Consider the following 19,541-nt stretch of genomic DNA (forward strand, 5'->3'; position numbering starts at 1 on the left):
GATTTTTGGCATTGTCGGCGCTTCGCGAGTCCGCCTAACTGCTGCTTCTTTTTAATTTAGTAACCTAGTTGGGCGCTCTTCTATAGCGGTTCTTAAGAGACTAAGTATCATTGCATCGCCAAATTAAACTGATTCCTACGTTTTCAAGTACTTCTGCTCTAGGCTTTATTTTATCGAGTTTTTTATAGTGCTCTCAATAGCGCAGCGCGCTGATTCTAAAAATAGCTTAAAGATTCGGACAAACATTGCATTCTGTTTAACCGCTACGAGGATTATACGAACCGATTTTATTATTTTTACTTAAAGTTGCAATAATAACCCATATAAACTAAGATCAACTGCGATCGGCTGTGAAAATTATCTGCTGAAAGTAAACTTGTAAGTTTGTTTGTCCGAATTTCGTCTTTGTCTTCGTTTTTATGACGTCACGGCTGCGCTGCGCTATTGGCCGGCTAGAATTAGTCAGATTTGCACTGAGTTCTATTATAAATTTACAAATACAAAATATTCTCGTAAATAAAGTTTTTCTCTTCAGCCAATACAGGCAACATTCGTTTTTTTTTTAAAAAAACTAGATAGGATGTTTTCGTTTGGTTGATAAGAAGGTTTTGCAGAGGTGAAATGCAGGGAAACGATGAAAACGTAGTCGTGTTTGCCGTTTGCGGGAAGAAAATATAGAAATACTTATCTGTCTATTCTCTTAAAACGTATTTCCACCACTTAAGAGGCTGTCCGCGTAAGAACGGATAAGGCAAAATTTGATCCATCGCCGATTTTCCTGATTTTCTTAGTAAAAGTCCACTATTATATGCAATGAACAATTATCACATTTATTTGGATCAATTCGGATTTTTAGGTACTTTACGAGACGGTTTTCGATGACACCTCAAAACTTGCAAATTCACCGTCGGGAAAGCTGCGATTAAGCTGTACATATCGGGCGCCGCCAAAATTTTTTTACTAACTTAAATCAACTGAAAACTTTTACACATGAATTTTATAACTTTTGGTTATAATTAAAAGTTTTAACGATTAAATTTGATAAAATTTTCACTGAGATATGATTATTTAAATATATATACTAAAATTCCTAAACGCGTTAGGCGCTAAAATACCTGCAGTTGAAGGCGATTTTCTCGAAAGTGGGACCTAACCTAGAGTTTAGTCTATTATAGCTCAAATGCACTAACACCAGTCTACAAACTTATGAAATAAAATTTGTGGGTACTCTTGTTTACGCGCCGTACAAGAAGTCGGCAATTCATTAAATTTCGCCAGGTTAAGCAAAACCGATAATTGCCGGTGCGATGAAAAAAGACCAAGTTTGGAACCAAAACTAACTGAGTATATCAAACAAGTCATTAAATACCAGTTTTGCCTTTAAGTAAGCATGTTGAGCCTTTTTAAACATTTTAAAAACGTTTTTTAAAACGATATTTATTTTTTATTGGTACGATATGCAAATTAGGTTCACAAATTTGCATCAAACAACATGAAAGCGTGAAGTTTTTTCCACTTGTGAACCTATATTATATACTCCAATCAAATATTTCCAATCAAAACAGAAATAGTTTTTTTTTTACCAGGATATGTCTTTGCGACTTTTCTCTAAGTTTTCTTCGATGATTTGCTAGCATTGTTTATTTGTACTAAAACTTGTAGATTTCATTTAATTAAAACCAGACTGAATGGTATTACGTAGCAAGCTAAGCCTTGTGAAGCCATGTCATATTTGTTCGAGCTACTTTTAACCAATGATGTATTATGTTGAGAAATGTCTTCTTTGCCGACCCGTTGTTCTTTTTACGAAATCTTACAGACGGAATGTGGATCCAGTAGGGGCACTGACGCACATGTGGTGCTATCAGAGTGCAATGCTAGTATTTCTGCTCATTTAGTGAGCTGTCACTTGTCCCAATGCTTAGATATTACAGAAAGCGAATTGATTTTAGCGAGAGCTGGAATCAGAGGCTTATCATCAACTCATGTCGCATCCATGACCATATGTCCAAAGCACAGGCATCTTTTAGGAAGATTCTGGCGACCACCGAAGTCTTGTCAATACCCGAATCATTCTGGTAAAACTACGAGCGTGGCGGGAAGACACGTTATAAATTGGCAAATGGCCGAAGAAATACACCTTTTATTTGGTATATCTACAGCTGTCGGATCACGTAAGTATTATCTAAAATGTACATGCACTTATCTCTCCCTTTTTTTAGTTTAAAGTTAAGCAAATGTATATCAAGGGCGTAGGATGAGACCCCCCAAACTAAAACGTAAAACTAAAAACTAAACTGAACGTAAAACGCAATGCGGGCTATTTTTTGGTTTGTTTTGGTTTTGGTTTGGCGTTTCGGGGCCCAAACTTGAATTTCGTCCCCCCCCACTTCCCCTTTTTTAACGCATTCAAAAGATTAAATAAATTGCAGTTCTTTAATCGGACAACCAGTGATCAACATAATTGCCAGTATAATATACTTAAGTTGAATATAGGCGGATCTTTGCTATAAATGATCTTTTGATTCAGAATTTGTTTTATATATACATAGCTGTGTGTACTTGTTGCCGTAAGAAACATGCTGAGCGTATTCAAGCTAAGAAAAACATAAAGACAGCCCATCTCGATGATCATCAAAGGTTAGTTTACAAGTTGAAATATATCCATTATTTTACAACCGGTTGCTTCCTTTTCCCTTTTTGCCTGACTAAGTAGGAAAGGAACAAATAATACGCGGATTTGCAATCCGCGAGTTAAACGGGGTGTTTCAGTAGTCTTACTAGTCTTGCAAAGATGGGTTACAATGTTGCGTTTTCATTCCCATAAAATTTACATTTGATTCTTTTTGCTAACACTTTAATGTTACTTTTCATTTACTTTTAGAGCCGCAAAATGTTACGCGAATTCGGTGATAAGCACACATACCGCAGATATGAAAACAACTCCTTTCCGTGAAATATCGACGCCTGATTCACCCATGCTCAGTCCATGTTGGACTCCAGGAATTGGCCATACTATGGCATACGGGAACACCAAAAGCAAAGATGTCCTAAATGTTTATAATACAGCGATGGATGACATCGCAAGAAAGATATCTTGTGCCCGAGAACCTTTGGATTTACAGATTAATTCTTGGAATGATGTTAATGTTAATCACCAACAACATTTTATCCAGAAAGCAACTGAAGACTGTATGCTTGTATGTGTTAGCACCTCCAAAACGTACACAGATACTAACAAATTATAGAATCTTCTTGTCTCCTTTAATCGTACTTTTTTTGGTTCTTTTTGAGTCTACACGTGTCTACATGTATATATCATCTCATTACCATTTACGTCATTTTCACCACGTGACACTCTCCCCTGCTTTGAAAGGTCACCATTTTTTAAAAGCTTAGTGAGTCCTAGCGATACCTCCTTGATAAATACCGGGGTGATCAGTCCCAGCGCCATATCACTCCTCGCTCTTTCCACTCACTTTCTTGCTCCTGTGTCTAATTATCATACATAATTAATTTTCTGGTGGTTACAACACCCTAACATTTGCTATCTTATGATGCGTTACAAGAGAATTCATGATTTTTTTTATTTTTATTTTTTTGATACTAAGTGTTCATAAGTGTTCCTATGTTTTTGTATATGACATGAGTATGTGAATATCTCTGCCGGCTATCCATAAGCCGAAGGTACAGTGTTCAACAGGTGCCAAGGAGGATTCACTGGGTGCCAAGGTAATCCGCAGTACTGCATCTGGTAAATGCCGTGGTTATACTGGAGTGGCAGGCTTGGGGGATATACCATTTGTTGGTATGGTGGTATTTGCACACTGTGAACCTGGTTGAACCCATACCGTTCAGGTGGAGCACGTGCTCTTCGTGGGTACTGGTTACCTGTTCTTCCTATTCCATGCTCTGGTTCAGGTGGCGCCGTGGTCTCTACCTGATTTGCTGAGTTCTCTTGAACTGCATCGTGTTCCCCTGCAGGACGTTCCACTTCAGATCTCTCCCCCTCCAGTTGTAGAGAATCACCTTGTTCATCATGAATATCCTCAATGTCACTATCTGACATGTTAGAAGAGTCATCAGGTGATTCTGGTTCCTGTTGTATGGGGCTTTGTCGTGCTGGCTGTTGTTGGACGTGCTGTGCGGGTTCTAGGTAGTCGCAGGGAAAGAGCAGGTTTCGATGCAGGAGTCTCGAGTTACCCTCGCGGTCTTCTCGCTTCACTTCATACACCGGGCCCGTCCCCTTTCGGTTTACTACCACGTATACAGTATCTTCCCAGTACGAACGAAGCTTGGCTGGTCCCCCTCGAGGCGTGAGGTTTCGAACCAGGACACGGTCTCCTGCTTGAAGCTCCGTGTAGTTAAGTCGACGATCATAGTAATCTTTGCTCCTCTCGTTACACTTTGCTACATGCTTCCGGGCTATGTCGTATGCTGATTGCATCGTTGACTTCCATTGTTTAACGAATTCTCTTTGGGGGAGAGATGCACCTTCAACCTCTCTACCGATGATTAGGTCGATAGGTAATCTTGGCGTTCGGCCATAGAGCAAATAGAACGGCGAAAAACCTGTACTAGCATGTGGGGTACAATTATAGGCGTGGACAACTTTGTTAACGGAATCCTTCCACTTGCTTTTCTTGTCCTCTGGCAAGGTCCGCAGCATTCCCAGCAACGTTTGGTTGAAACGCTCTGTTTGTCCATTTCCTTGTGGATGGTATGGTGTAGTCCTGGCGTGTTTGATACCGCTTAACTTTTCCAGTTGCGAGAAGAGGTGGTTTTCGAATTCTTTCCCCTGGTCATGAAGAATTTTCGCTGGAAACCCAAAGCGTGGGATGAGATTGTTAAAGATTTTGTCAGCGACAGTCCTGGCAGACTTATTCTTTGTGGAGTACGCTTGAGCAAATCTTGTAAAGTGGTCAACGACGACTAATATGTACTCGAAGCCGCCGGCGCTCTTCTCCAGGTGAACAAAGTCAACAGAAATAAGTTCGAAGGGCGACGATGACGTCAGGTGTTGCATCGGGGCACGAGTCGGAAGTTGAGGACGACGCTGTTTGAGGCAGTGACATACCTTAGTGACGAAATGAGTTATGTCATCTTGCATCCCGGGCCAAAAGAACCGTTCCCTTGCCAGGCAAATCACTCGGTCTGCACCCAGATGACCCATTTCTTGGTGGAGTTCTTTGTAGACTAAAGAGCGCTTACAGTGAGGCAGGACCAGTTGATTATAATTTGTTGTTCGTCGACGTAACAGACCGTCGTCGCTCACCTCCAGCTTCGTCCATTCTCTCAGTAAAGCTCTTGTCGACCGCGATTCAGTCATTAACTTACGACGTGATGGGCGTCGTCCCACACGTTTCAGCTCCAAGACTCTGCTAATGGAGAGATCACTTTGTTGTGCCATCTTCAAGTCGCTAATTGTTATTCGGCTGCCAATGATGGCTGATCCATGACATCAACCCGGTTTGTAACTGAAGCTATCCACGTGGTGTCTCCAGTTCCTAATGCTGTTACTCCAACAAGAGTTGCGTTGACTTCGTCACGTGATGTGGTGTTATTATAGCACGTGTCGAGTTGTCCCATGTCCATTGGCATTCGGCTTAAGGTATCAGCGACGGTGTTCGAACTTCCAGGGTGGTATTTTATGGTGAAATTAAAGTCCGTAAGCTCCCCGATCCAGCGGTGACCTGTAGCATTCAGTTTTGCAGTAGTCTGGACATAGGTCAGAGGGTTGTTATCTGTGTATACAGTAAACTTGGGTGCGTAATATAAGTAATCTCGAAAATGTTCACACACCGCCCACTTTAACGCCAAAAATTCGAGTTTTCCTGAGTGCATGTGATAGTTGGATTCCGCGGGTGTTAGAGTACGTGATGCGAAACCAATCGGTTTCAATTTACCGTCCTGCTCCTGGTATAATGCAGCTCCCAGACCATCTTTGGACGCATCTGTAAACAAGACGAAAGGGATGTTCCAGTCTGGGTAACTAAGGACCTGTGGTGACGTTAAAGAGTCAATAAGGCTGTTGAGAGCCTGTTGGTGTCGTTCTTCCCATTTAACTACAGTCGATGAGGCTGTACGGTCCTTTGTCTGTTTTGGCCCCTGCAAAAGCTCAAATAAACATTTCGCAGTTTGTGAGAAGTTAGGTATGTATTGCCGGTGATAACCTAACAGTCCTAACAGTTTTCTCACATCGGACACGGATGTTGGTTGACTCTTCTTTAGTGCGAGTACGGCTTTGATGTGAGTAGGATCAGGTCGATGCCCGTCCGCCGACACGATTCGACCGAGACACGTCACCTCTCTTTTGAACATTCTACACTTCCTAGGCTTTAGTTTCACGCCATGTTCGCGGAGACGGCGCAAAACGAGGCGAATATGCTCCACATGTTCCTCAAATGAGCTGCTAAAAACGATAACATCGTCAATATAGGGGATACAGATTTCATCCCTGAGTCCCGTTAAACAATGTTCCATAAATCTTTGATACTCGGCTGGGGCGTTTTTCAGGCCAAATGGGATTCGAACCCATTCGTACAAGCCCCAGGGGCTAACAAAAGCCGTAAGATGTCTTGACTCTTCTGAAATAAAGCCCTGGTGGTAAGCTTTTCCTTGGTCTAGCATGCTGAACCACTGGTTACCACCTAAGCTTTCCAGGATTTCTTGTACGCGTGGAAGTGGATGTCGATCTGAAAAAGTTTTCTTATTAAGCTCACGAAAGTCTACGCATAAGCGAAGATCACCGTCCTTCTTTCTGACGCAAACTACTGGCGAAGAAAATGATGACCTGGATTGACGAATCCATCCCTTATTTAACAAATCCTCAATATAGTTTTTGACTTCTGCGTACAATGGTCTTGGGATCCTAGAATATCCTCGATTCACTGGGTCGTTAGCCGTCAGGTGAAGATTCATTTGCAACTCTGGTATGCAGCCGATGTCTGCATCTTCTTTGGAAAATGATTCCTCCTCTTCAATTAGCATTTTTGTAGCTAACGTTTTTTGTTCTTCCGTGAGATCTCCGAGATCAATCTCCGATAGTGGGCCAGTTAAGATAGCTTGCTCGTCACAATTTGATTTCAAGATGTCCGACACTGAACTAGATTTAGCTGAACTGTTGTCCGCTCTAATACCATTAACACCGGACCGACGTACATTTTTCTCTTCTGCGAGTTTAACTTCAACGGGCGTTACCGAGCGTACAAGGTGTAGTTTGCCTAGTACAGTTCTGCTTTTCAGGAAGATATCATGTTTAGAGTTATTCTTTACTTCAACTTCTACTCGACAAGACTTCCCGCGTTTTAAGCTCACGATAGTCTCATTAATTTCAAGACCGGAATGGATTGTCCCGTCCACTTCCGGTTCAAACAAAGCTGGTGCATTGACATCAAGACTTCCGGTATTTGCACGACAGGTTACAAGTACTGTTTGATTCATCGGAATAATAATATCTTGTTTAACAGTTTTCAGGTTACACAGTTCCGTTTGGCTAGTAGATTGTATAAAGTCAATAAGTCCCGCAACATTTTTACTTGCATTTCCAATGAATGAAGAAGATAACACAGAATTCAAGATATTTACATCAGTTCCATTTTGACTAACAAAGTTATTAACGACTTCTTCGATTATATTAAATCCAATGATAGGCAAATCAAGAGGTTTTTGTGATACCAGAAATGGTGTAGCTACATGGCAGGAATCGTTCGAATCATTCAGTTCAAAATCAATCTCTACCCATCCCACAAATGGAAATTGGGTTCCGTTAGCGGCTTTTAAGTCTAGTTTTGAATCACCAATAAGTTCTGACAATGGACGTATTTCTGCTGTCGGATAATTGGTTATCACAAAATCTTTTGACACTACAGACACTTGGGCACCAGTATCCCACAGTGCGTTACAAGGTACATTATTCAAAGAGCAAGAAATTGTGCACTTACTTCCAACCAGTTTAATCAGTGATGTCCGTTGCTTTGGTGTTAGATGACTGACGAATATTCCACTTTCCCACTCGGCGTCTTCTTCATTACTCGCTATCGTAGAATATTGGGACACGTCAATATCTGCTACTCCCTGTCCCTCGGTGGCAGCAGATGTCCGTTTCCCTGGTTACGCTGTTTACATCCACGAGCCAAATGGTCGCTCGAACCACATTTGAAGCAATGGTTACATTGGCTGATGTTTCTTTGTTCGCAATCCTTACATGTTTTTCTTCTTCTTTGATGTTCTTTCGCTGGCTTATCATTGTTAGGCGGCGCACTAGATTTTGACTGTTCTTGGACCTTGGCATTTAACTCGGCTATTTGCGCCTGCAACGCTTCAAGAGTTGACATAACCTTTGACATTTCTCTGGCTGATTTTTGGCTGTTGTCATTTATTGAAGACACAGTTACTTTGTTTCCCGTGCGACTTGTGTTGAACTTTAGTTGCCTCTCTCCCTCCACGGAAACTATTTTATTGAGTGTCTCCATGAGTTCCTCGTCGCTGGATTCGCCAGTTTTAAGAACAAATCTGAATTTGTTGCGAACAGTCTCGTCACGCAAGCCAATTTCAAGTGCATGAGTAAACAGAGATTGTACCAAAGTTGCATCGTATTTCAGTGAGTCGTCAGCTTTAGATGCGAAGATTATTCTTTCCCTCAGTGAAAGCGCTCGTAGCAGAAAGTCTTGTGGGCTTTCTTTTGTGTCTTGTACTAGATTTGTTAACTCCTGGTATAGTTCCGTTGACGATTTCTCCCGGTAGTGTACCCTGATGATCTGACGAAGCTTTTGTAATGTGATCTCTGTCATCATTTCTAAATAGTCTTTCAGCTTCGAATTCGGGCTTATTGCTCGAATGACTGCATCGACTATCTCGTTTTCCTTATGTCCCCTCATTAAAGCATTGTCTATTTGTCGCATTAGTCCAACAAACGATACTCTGTCCTTACTGTCCCCTCCAATCGTTCCGGCTATTTTAAAATCTCTCCTCAGGTTTAAATTGAGTAATTCTCTCATGGCATTGTTTACACTATCCGGAGTCATTGGCGTTGACGCATTAGCAACGTTGGAATTGGTGATTTCCTTCGCGCTGTCTCCAGCTGCTAGTGGCGTTTCTTTAGATACAGAATTGGTGTTTTCCTTCACGCTGTCTTCAGCTGCTAGTGGTGTTTCTTTAGATACAGACTGCTCATTTTGAATCTCAGCATGTGTATTTGATTCCTGAGTACTGCTCGCTGCAACATCCACGTTACTCACGTTTTCGGACACGATCCCCCACACATCGTTTAGGAATTTTTGCAGGTCGTCCCCTTCAAATTCCTCGGTGCCCAACTCGAATCGTTCCCTCAGCTTCTTAACTTTATATCGGCGACTCGGTTGGCCGCTGATATCCACTTTAAGAAACTCCCCAAGCGTTGCGAGTTGATCCGCGTTCAGTGTGTATAGCTTCTCCTCGATCTTAAGCTCTAATTCCTCCATAGTGAATGTGTCCGATGATCAATCCTTATATAAATGGTTTCCAATACGTCTGAGCCCCCAAAAATATGTTAGCACCTCCAAAACGTACACAGATACTAACAAATTATAGAATCTTCTTGTCTCCTTTAATCGTACTTTTTTTGGTTCTTTTTGAGTCTACACGTGTCTACATGTATATATCATCTCATTACCATTTACGTCATTTTCACCACGTGACATATGCGATGTAATAGCTCCAAACCATGGCCAACAGCTGTTTGAGACAATGGCGTCTTCTAATCTAGGAAAGCTGGATGACGAAACTAGAGTTGATGACCTAGTGAAAACTCTTATGAACGCATATAAAAATGCTAATAACAGAAACACCAAAACCCAAATCCTCAGTCTGTATGCATACAAGTATTCAATCAGCACTTTAAAGAAAATACACTTGCCGTACGGAAAATTGTCAACGCGTCAAATACACAGAGCAAGATGCCACGCAAAAACCTTAGGACCAGGCACTGTACCTGAAAAGAAGAAGTATCATCGTGAGAGGGTTGACATGAGCAAAGTGGACCATTTCATCGAATTCATAAACCGTCCATACTTTTACCAGGACGTGTCATATGGAAGCAGAATCTTGAAACTCGACAATGGGGAAACCATGGAGATGCCGAACGTTGTGCGTACCGTAACGCGGTCGACGATGATAAGCCAGTATACACAGTTCTGCCGAGAGGAAAACTGTGAGCCACTAAGCCGTTCCACGTTATTTAAAGTTTTAGACGTCAGGGAAGCATCTCAGAGAAAATCATTACAAGGCCTAGACAACACTGCTGCAGATGGATCCGCTGGTTTTCACACAGTTGAATTGATAGTTGATAATCTTGAAAAAGGAGGGTTGACAAGAGAATGGTGCATTGACGTAAAGGGAAAGCTAAGAAGTGCAAAACGCTACTTAAAGACTGGTTATCGTGTGCATTGCAAACCAGAGGAGTCCACATGCCCTGACCATTGTCGTAAATTTGCATTAAGTGACGAGAATGACTTCGATTATCAGGAAAAATGTTCACACCAACACTCTGAAGTTTGCAAAGACTGTCGCAATCTTATAGATGTTCTTGATAACATAGAGTGCAAAATACAAAGCTCATTATGGAGCCCTTACAGCAAGGAGCAGCGAGAAGATCTACAGTACGATTTCAAGCAGGCTCGCTCACACATCTTGCAATGGAAGGCTCACATCCTTCGATCTGTTAACCAGGAAGCAGCAAAGCAGGATTGCTTGAAGATAATTACCAACAAACCGAACGCAGCACTTATTGTAATGGACTGGGCAATGAAGTTCCAGCAGCTTAGATACCGTGAAAAGCAGTCCGACTGGTACGGTAAAAGAGGGTTAAGCTGGCACATATCTACAGTTATCTCCAGCGATACGAAGAAGAAAGGTTCTTTAGAACTACAGTCATATGCCCACCTCTTTGATACGTGCCAGCAAGACTGGTTTGCAGTATCTTCAGTTATCGAAAACACACTGAAGGTCATCAAGATCCAGAAACCGCATGTTACCCAGGTTTATCTGCGGTCGGATGAAGCCGGCTGTTATCATAATAACGCTCTAATTGCTGCAGCAAAAGATATCGGCGAGCGAGTAGGTATAGCTGTTTGTCGATACGATTATTCAGAACCACAGTATGGCAAGGATGTTTGCGATCGAATTTTATGCCCGATGAAGACATGCATCCGACGGTACTGCAACGAAGGACATGACATTCTATGTGCAGAGAATATGAGAACAGCACTTTCAGAAAGGCCAGTAAAAGGTACGTCTGCATGTGTCTGCGTAGTAGATGAGGAGAAGGAAACCTTGCAGGTTAAGAAAATAGATGGCTTCAGCAAGTTACATAATATTCAATTTGAGGAGAAAGGCATTCGTATTTGGAAATCTTACGCAATAGGTCGTGGTAAAGAAATTCCTTTTACGCAGCTAGTCTCACAAAGCCAGGGAAGCACCGATCTCAAGGTCATTAATGACTTTTTCGCTCCTAAAGATACACGAGTATACAAATGCAAGGAGCCTTTACTAGAAAGATCAGATGATGACACGGATTTGGAGCTAGAACTTTTTGAGTGTTCGGAGCCGGGGTGCGTGAAGAGTTTTCAAACCTTTTCAGAGCTCGAATCACATTTGGACATCGGGGACCATCCTTTAAAGGAAAAAAGAAAGGAAACACTATATGATAAACTAAGGAGGGACTGGGTTGAAAGGTTCACCACAGCAGTCAACATCACTGAAGACGAAGCATGCGCTACTATTAACGTTACAAATGACAATAAGTCATCGTCACCAAACTATGCTGTTCAGATGGGCTGGGCCCTATCCAAACCACGAAGTGGATCTTCGAGATTTTCGGATAATGTCAGAAGCTACTTAACTGCAAGGTTTGATATTGGTGAGCAGACAGGACATAAAGCAGACCCTCAAAAGGTTTCTACTGATATGCGGAATGCGAGAGATGAACAAAATAATCGTTTGTTTACAAGAGAGGAATGGTTAACAAAAACACAAATACAAGGTTTCTTTAGTCGCCTCGCAGCTAACAGGAGAAGAAAACAAGGATCTTCTACAACAGAAATTGACCTTGAGTGCAAAGAACTCCTGCAAGAAGACGAAGAATGTGAACGACAAGCACTAATAGCAGAGATTGCTAATGAAATCAAACCACAGCATCCAATATCATACGACGCCTTTAATCTTTGCGAGTGCGTACGAGAAAACAAGTTGTGTAAATTCAACGTGGCAATACTAAAACAAATCTGCCATCATTTTGCCATACCTTTCAAATCGAAAGACAGAAAGAAAGACCTTATTGCAGAGCTTATGTCCTTTATAGAGGAGTGTTCGTGTTTTGTACAGTAAAATATTTTCTGTATAATTACTGTATAAATGTTAATGATATATTTAAACAAGTGCCACCGAGGAAGGAGCTGAGGAGCAGTACTCCTTGTTACCCCTGCACGTTTCTGTTTGTGTGTATATCATGCTAGCAGGCATTTGGCCAACCTGATATTAGCAGTCTGAAAGCTCATATTGTACGAAGTATTGGCAATAGTTAAAGTTAGTCGTTGTTGATGAAGCTAAAATGTATTTGACAGATTATTATACCTCCAATTTAACATGGTAAACCGTACAAGAACATGTTTTTATGAGGTGTACAAAAACAGTTATGTGCATAGTCCGGATGTTTTACTCAGCTAGTCTAGTTCCCTTTCTTTAAGATTGATAATGACATATTGTTTATATGAGCTGAACATATGCTTGTGACAGATTCAGTACTGAAATTAGAAGAGTAATTTTGATTAGAAATGGCTCACAGGGAAAAAATAAAACTTCACGCTTTCATGTTGTTTGATGCAAATTTGTGAACCTAATTTGCATATCGTACCAATAAAAAATAAATATCGTTTTAAAAAACGTTTTTAAAATGTTTAAAAAGGCTCAACATGCTTACTTAAAGGCAAAACTGGTATTTAATGACTTGTTTGATATACTCAGTTAGTTTTGGTTCCAAACTTGGTCTTTTTTCATCGCACCGGCAGTTATCGGTTTTGCTTAACCTGGCGAAATTTAATGAATTGCCGACTTCTTGTACTGCGCGTAAACAAGAGTACCCACAAATTTTATTTCATAAGTTTGTAGACTGGTGTTAGTGCATTTGAGCTATAATAGACTAAACTCTAGGTTAGGTCCCACTTTCGAGAAAATCGCCTTCAACTGCAGGTATTTTAGCGCCTAACGCGTTTAGGAATTTTAGTATATATATTTAAATAATCATATCTCAGTGAAAATTTTATCAAATTTAATCGTTAAAACTTTTAATTATAACCAAAAGTTATAAAATTCATGTGTAAAAGTTTTCAGTTGATTTAAGTTAGTAAAAAAATTTTGGCGGCGCCCGATATGTACAGCTTAATCGCAGCTTTCCCGACGGTGAATTTGCAAGTTTTGAGGTGTCATCGAAAACCGTCTCGTAAAGTACCTAAAAATCCGAATTGATCCAAATAAATGTGATAATTGTTCATTGCATATAATAGTGGACTTTTACTAAGAAAATCAGGAAAATCGGCGATGGATCAAATTTTGCCTTATCCGTTCTTACGCGGACAGCCTCTTAAGTTTTAACTTACCTGTAACGGCGTGTGTTTTCAGTTGGCAATATTCTCAGTTCTTCTAGTGGTGTTTTGCCTTGCTCATGAACAGCCCACAGTCTGGAACGAAGAGTCCTTGGATCAGAAGTCGCTGACTAAAAGCACTTAAATATGACCAGTTATAAGTCCGTTCTAGTCATAAACTTTATGTATGAATTAAAATCATTCTATAATTATGATTACATAAAGTTTTTTTCTTTGTTTTTTTTTTATTATCATGGATTTGAAGATTGCATATGAGTGATTACCACTGATAAAGGAGCATTTTGAAGACATTTTTCGGGCTTTTTTTTTTTTTTTTTTTTTTTTTTTTGGAAAAAAAGAAGCAAATATATTCGAACTGTACTTATTACCTCGCGAAAACGAAAAACAAAAACACCATTTATAAGGCGATATTTTTTGTCTATTAGTTTTATTAAGATATGACGAACGCTAACCTTACAACGAGCTGCAATTAACTTTCAAAAATCTATTTTATAGCTATATAAACAGACTGTCGTTTTTTAGACAAGCGAAATATTATTTCTAAGTGAATAAAGAGTCAAACGACAAGACAAGTTTCATCTTGAATGCATTTTCGATAAGACAGGAGAAAATAAAATTGTACAACTGTTCACACATTATTCACCCTGGTAAAAGAATTTTCTTTTAAGATGGTAAATAATTCCTTATTTTAAATGTTTTTATTTGTTTTACAGAGCTGGGCAGCTGGTTTAATCTCAAGCTCTTTGATATAAAATATTTTGAATATATATTCTTCACGGAAATGAGTTCATTGCTCTATTGTATAGATAAGTTTGATTCATTTACAAAATAATCTCAGAGATTAAAGAACCTTAAATCTAATTTAAGATTTAAATTTTAGGGAATTGAACTGACGAGGATTTGAAACACAATTCTAAAAACAGTCGCGAAAATTACTTTTTTCTGAAAAGAGTTATTTAACTATGAAAAAGAAAACATCAGTTACATACCATAAACTGCTTATTTTGTACAATTTTATCCCTTTTCCTGCAAAATCGTCTTCAATAAAAGCCTGGAACGAATTAAGCTTCTGTTACTTAGAATTGAAAATCCAACACTATCTTGTGAAATTGTAACCAATGGCCTGTAGTGGGCCAAAAACTTTTTTTTCTCTTAAACTCTGCGTGGCGCATTGCTTTTGTTACGTTTAAAACAATATCGGTTTTATGAAAGAAAAAAATAATGAATATTTTAGCTGTATGCATGACCAATAAATTTTAAAATTATTCATTTCAATCTCTTAAAGAATATGTTTCGTTTACTTTCTCATCAAAATAGTTTTTGCTAAAATACTTAATCTAGGCAATTATTTTGGATAGATTTTGGTAAATTTAGTCTCTCATTGCATGGTTATTTTTGAAGAAGGTAGCTCCTTTTGTCATTCAGAAGTCACTCAAAATTGAAAATATTGTAATATTGTCTACCTTATATTAGTTTTTCGTTGTTTCATTCAGTTATTGTTTTCAGTGGACACCATTCGACATGGCAGCCACTTTTATTCCCTTAGGAATGATTATAAACCACCTATAGTTGAGATCGTCCAACATGGCTGCCACTTTTATTGCCTTAGGAATGATTACGAACCACCTATAGTAAACATCATCCAATATGGCTGCCACTTTTATTCCCTTAGGAATGATTACGAACCACCTATAGTGAACATCATCCAACATGGCTGCCACTTTTATTCCCTTAGGAATGATTACAAACCACCTATAGTGAACATCATCCAACATGGCTGCCACTCTTATTCCCTTAGGAATGATTACAAACCACTTATAGTGAGCATCATCCAACATGGCTGCCACATTTGATTTTATTGTTGTGGCAAATGTTTTGTTGTTTGTTTGTTTATATTTTCATTTGCTTTTGTTGTTGAGAGTGTTAGTGATAGCTAGTGTCATTGTTTGTTTGTTTGTTTGTTTGTTTGTCTTTTTCCATCAAGTTAACTCACATACTTAACTAAAAATGAGTCCAACTTAAAAAATTCATCGAAGCGAATAAGAAAAGTTGTGTCGACCAACATGAATCTAATTTCAAACTTTCATTATTTAAAAGTCAATATTCATCGCCCACACTTGTATATTATCTGTTTTAATCACCTCACACTGCTACGACCGAATAGCTCTCTATATAACCAATACATTCGGTTCTGTTTTAGCAATAGATCTTTTCCGAAGTCACTTGAGAGACCACAAACAGTGTTCAAGGTTGGATTTTACGTTTTCATACATTCAAACTGTATTCATCAAGTTCAACATCGACTTAAAAAACCATTGTTTTGTCATCATTCGAGCAAATTCGATAAATTAGGTATATGGTATGTACGATGGAATATACTGCACTAAGATTTAGGAGTAAATCTTTTAAGTTAAGAATTCAGAGAAATTTTCACCTTCATTTGTCCAAGACAAACAGAAGGAAGTGACTCCAACATGAACATTTAAGATATGACTCTATATGGAACTAAGAAAGATTGTTATTAACTTTTAAGCTAGCAGTGAAATATTATCTCTCAAAATGAAAAAAAAGAAAATTTAGGCAAGATCTTGCCAAAAATTTAACATTTTGGATAAACCAAATTGAGGGGAAAAGGAAAAAAATAAATAATAAAGAAATAATAAGACATTGTTTTTATGTAAACTCAGAAGTCAAGACTAACCTTATCTTCAATTCTTGTTGCTTATTGCTTCAAGACTGAAAAGATGTTATTAACACCACAAAAGTAGCTTGACGTTCTAACTGTTTCGTTCTTCTCGTCGAACAGTGAGAAAACGAAAAGTATATCCCATTAGACGTGCTTTCTTAATGAGACAGTAACATTGGACCTCTAAATCAATAAACCAATTCTCAGGGATATGAAATGTTTGAGTAGAGCGCTGAAATGAAAGAAATCGGAGCACTAGTCTATCGAATGTAATTAAGATTCTCTATAGTATCTCGATAACAAACGCATAATATATCGTTATTAAATTTACGGATGCAGATGTCCTATACTCTAGAAAAATTGATATTGTTTTTAGGTGAAAAGCTCGTTGAATAAGCAGCAGAGCAACAACGAAAGGAAACAGTTAAAACTTTGTTTTATACCATGACGAAACTAAGATGTCATTTTAGAATTCGTAATACGCTTGCAACGGTTTTAATTCGCATTGAATGCAGCTAGTGAAAGATCACTTCGTTTCGTTGACAGCAAAAACAATTAAAAAAGATCCTAGGGGTTAAAATGAAATTGTCAAGAGAATTATGCATTTTCTCACTTATTGGATTCTGTCGCTACTAACTTCTTTATCGTTTTCATTCTAATAAGGCTCTTCTCTAAAAATCGTTTGAAGTCAAGTCGTTCTTAATTAAAGAGACATTTTTGAAATTTTTTTAAAGTTTCCAAGGTGCTAGGCGTTTTTGGTCGTTTCTTTTCGTTTCTCTGCTAATACAATAGATATTCCACTTACCAACAGTAGTTCATACACTCTATGATGTTAGAATGTTTGAATTTCTGCAGAATTTCCTTTGGGTCCTTCTGCAAATACTGCAAACCTATTGTATTCGCTGTTAGCTTCGTTCTGTTGTACAACTAGGCGTCTTTTATTGTTTATATTGAATTACGTAAACTGTGTCCGGTGGTCAAAAAAGGATGTGATACTTTAGTGTCTACAGAATTAATACCTTAACGTGTTCTAATAAAAAGACCTCCGTGGAGGTGAATACTGATTTGTCCCATGATAACATCCGTGTATTATTACATTAGAATCGCCCACGCCGTTGAAAAGCCGCTGTACTGATTATATAATTCAATAATTCCACTGTTCCTTCCCGTCAGGTATTGCGGCCTAAGGATATTTTCAATAGTGCGGGATAAAATATTTATACAATGCTTTCTCGTGGTCAGTACACCATGGAATATCCCACTTGTCACTCGTATATAATAGTTATGCAATGCTTTCTCATGGTATACCATGAAATATCCCACTTGTCACTTGTGTATAATAAATATACAATGCTTTCTCGTGGTATACCATGGAATGTCCCACTTGTCACTTGTATATAATCGTTATACAATGCTTTCTCGTGGTATACCATGGAATATCCCACTTGTCACTTGTATATAATCGTTATACAATGCTTTCTCGTGGTATACCATGGAATATCCCACTTGTCACTTGTATATATTAGTTATACAATGCTTTCTCATGGTATACCATGGAATATCCCACTTGTCACTTGTATATATTAGTTCAGTATACAATGACTTCTCGTGGTGTACCATGGAATGTCCCACTTGTCACTTGTATATAATAATTATACAATGATTTCTCGTGGTGTACCATGGAATATCCCACTTGTCACTTGTATATATTAGTTCAGTATACAATGACTTCTCGTGGTGTACCATGGAATGTCCCACTTGTCACTTGTATATATTAGTTATACAATGCTTTCTCATGGTATACCATGGAATATCCCACTTGTCACTTGTATATATTAGTTACACAATGCTTTCTCATGGTATACCATGGAATATCCCACTTGTCACTTTTCATTTTCTTGTGTACTCATTCGCCTAAAGACTTGAGTGCCTGTGATGGGATATTTCATGGTATACTACTCAAAACCATTGTATATAACTATTATCAACTTTTGGCAGCACAGCTTTTTCTATATGTGCGCTCCAAAGTTCTGGAAGGAAATCCCGTTGAACATAAAGATATCAACATCTGTTGACATTTTTTATTTAATTTTTATTGAATTTTTACGTTACGTTTTTTTCTTCTTTTTCACGTTTTTATAGTTTAATATTGACAATGACTTTTTAAGTACCTTAGGAATCTCAATCACATATATATTTTTTCTTTTATTTGTAAAAAGCATTGAGAGTTTTAAATGCATTGTTTTAAGAAATAAAGTATCATTATTATTATAGCTATTACCATTATTATTATATATAGATGTCAAGTTGTCTAAAAAATATGTGGCCCCCTAAGTCCTGCGATCCCCGTGCGCCCCCACGATACCCTGAAAGTCCTGAAACAATCTTCCTCAATTCCTCAAAGATAGAATGACTATATTATCCCTCGCTAGCTGTCCCATGTCAAGACAGACTTCGGTAACAACAACATGTTTGCGAGATACTTTTGTAGTTTTGAAGAAAATCTTCCAATTTTTACGATACCCTGAAAGTCCTGAAACAACCTTCCTCAATTCCTTAAAGATAGAACGACTATTTTATCCCTCGCTAGCTGTCCCATGTCAAGACAAACATCGATAACAACAACATGTTTGCGTGATAATTCATAGTTTTGAGCTTCTATTTATTGACTTACCGTACATCACATAGGACAAGTCTTGTAGCAGTACTTAGAACTTGTGGATTCCAGATTTTTCATCGGTTATTTTCAAGGTTAAATGGTTTATAAATGCGTTTAATCTTGATACCAATCAAAGCTGATATACTATCGATATCTTATGTAATAAGTAACCAAGATAACATCTATCGTTTAAGAGGGGATCATGTGACAGATGTCAACATTTCAGCTCACACCTAAAGTGGAAAGGGCTTCAAATTGTCAATTTTTGAAGCTAATCACCTTGGAGTTGGGATTATAATGGAACAGGTTTAAACTTATCTGAGTTTTCACTTGGAAGTACGTTGCAATAATCTTACGTAAAAACACCAAACAACTCAGCTAAGACAATTCTATGACAACAAAATAACATGTAAACTATGTGTTATCCAAGTTGTTTTTTAATTAGAAGATTGGCTTAACGGGAGATATATCCACCACTGTCCGAGATGGAGATAATATCAACCTTTTATGTGGCTAGCTTTAAAAATAGAATCTTTACAAAAAAACTAGTGACAAAAAG

The 19,541-nt window shown here is 38.5% G+C and overlaps 2 protein-coding genes across 5 annotated transcripts in view; one reads left to right on the forward strand and one right to left on the reverse strand.

Moving 5' to 3' along the window:
* LOC116308475 (RYamide receptor-like) overlaps positions 1 to 19,156 on the reverse strand; it is a 39,440-nt gene extending 20,284 nt beyond the window's left edge. Inside the window, exons 1-2 of one of the 4 annotated variants that reach the window (XM_089031519.1) lie at positions 18,998 to 19,156; positions 13,632 to 13,712 (exon numbers count right to left, since the gene is read on the reverse strand). The gene's annotated coding sequence lies outside the window, so the exon portion shown is untranslated. Of the gene's footprint in view, positions 1 to 13,631; positions 13,713 to 14,626; positions 14,690 to 16,338; positions 16,468 to 17,128; positions 17,275 to 18,997 lie in introns of those variants that run through there. The other 3 variants (XM_089031518.1, XM_089031516.1, XM_089031517.1) reach the window with 3 other exon arrangements.
* Positions 1,771 to 12,368, forward strand: LOC116289692 (uncharacterized). Its single transcript, XM_089031089.1, has 5 exons — positions 1,771 to 2,174; positions 2,553 to 2,640; positions 2,885 to 3,206; positions 5,203 to 5,212; positions 9,695 to 12,368. Exons 1-5 carry the CDS (start codon positions 1,775 to 1,777, stop codon positions 12,361 to 12,363), a joined length of 3,489 nt encoding a protein of 1,162 aa, XP_088887215.1. The 5' UTR covers positions 1,771 to 1,774; the 3' UTR covers positions 12,364 to 12,368.
* Positions 19,157 to 19,541: the final 385 nt, after the last annotated feature.

Source organism: Actinia tenebrosa, unplaced genomic scaffold, assembly GCF_029948245.1.
Source record: "Actinia tenebrosa isolate PJP-AT-01 unplaced genomic scaffold, QUT_ActTen_1.0 PGA_scaffold16__25_contigs__length_10494907, whole genome shotgun sequence".
In the NCBI taxonomy this organism is placed as follows: Eukaryota; Metazoa; Cnidaria; class Anthozoa; order Actiniaria; family Actiniidae; genus Actinia; species Actinia tenebrosa.

What these genes read in the sequence shown, in the direction of transcription:
- LOC116289692 (XM_089031089.1), top strand. Translation starts at nt 1,775, where the DNA reads ATGTCTTCTTTGCCGACCCGTTGTTCTTTTTACGAAATCTTACAGACG. An exon ending in ATCTACAGCTGTCGGATCAC is followed by an intron (nt 2,175 to 2,552) that starts GTAAGTATTATC and finishes ATATATACATAG; the next exon opens with CTGTGTGTACTTGTTGCCGT. An exon ending in CATCTCGATGATCATCAAAG is followed by an intron (nt 2,641 to 2,884) that starts GTTAGTTTACAA and finishes ATTTACTTTTAG; the next exon opens with AGCCGCAAAATGTTACGCGA.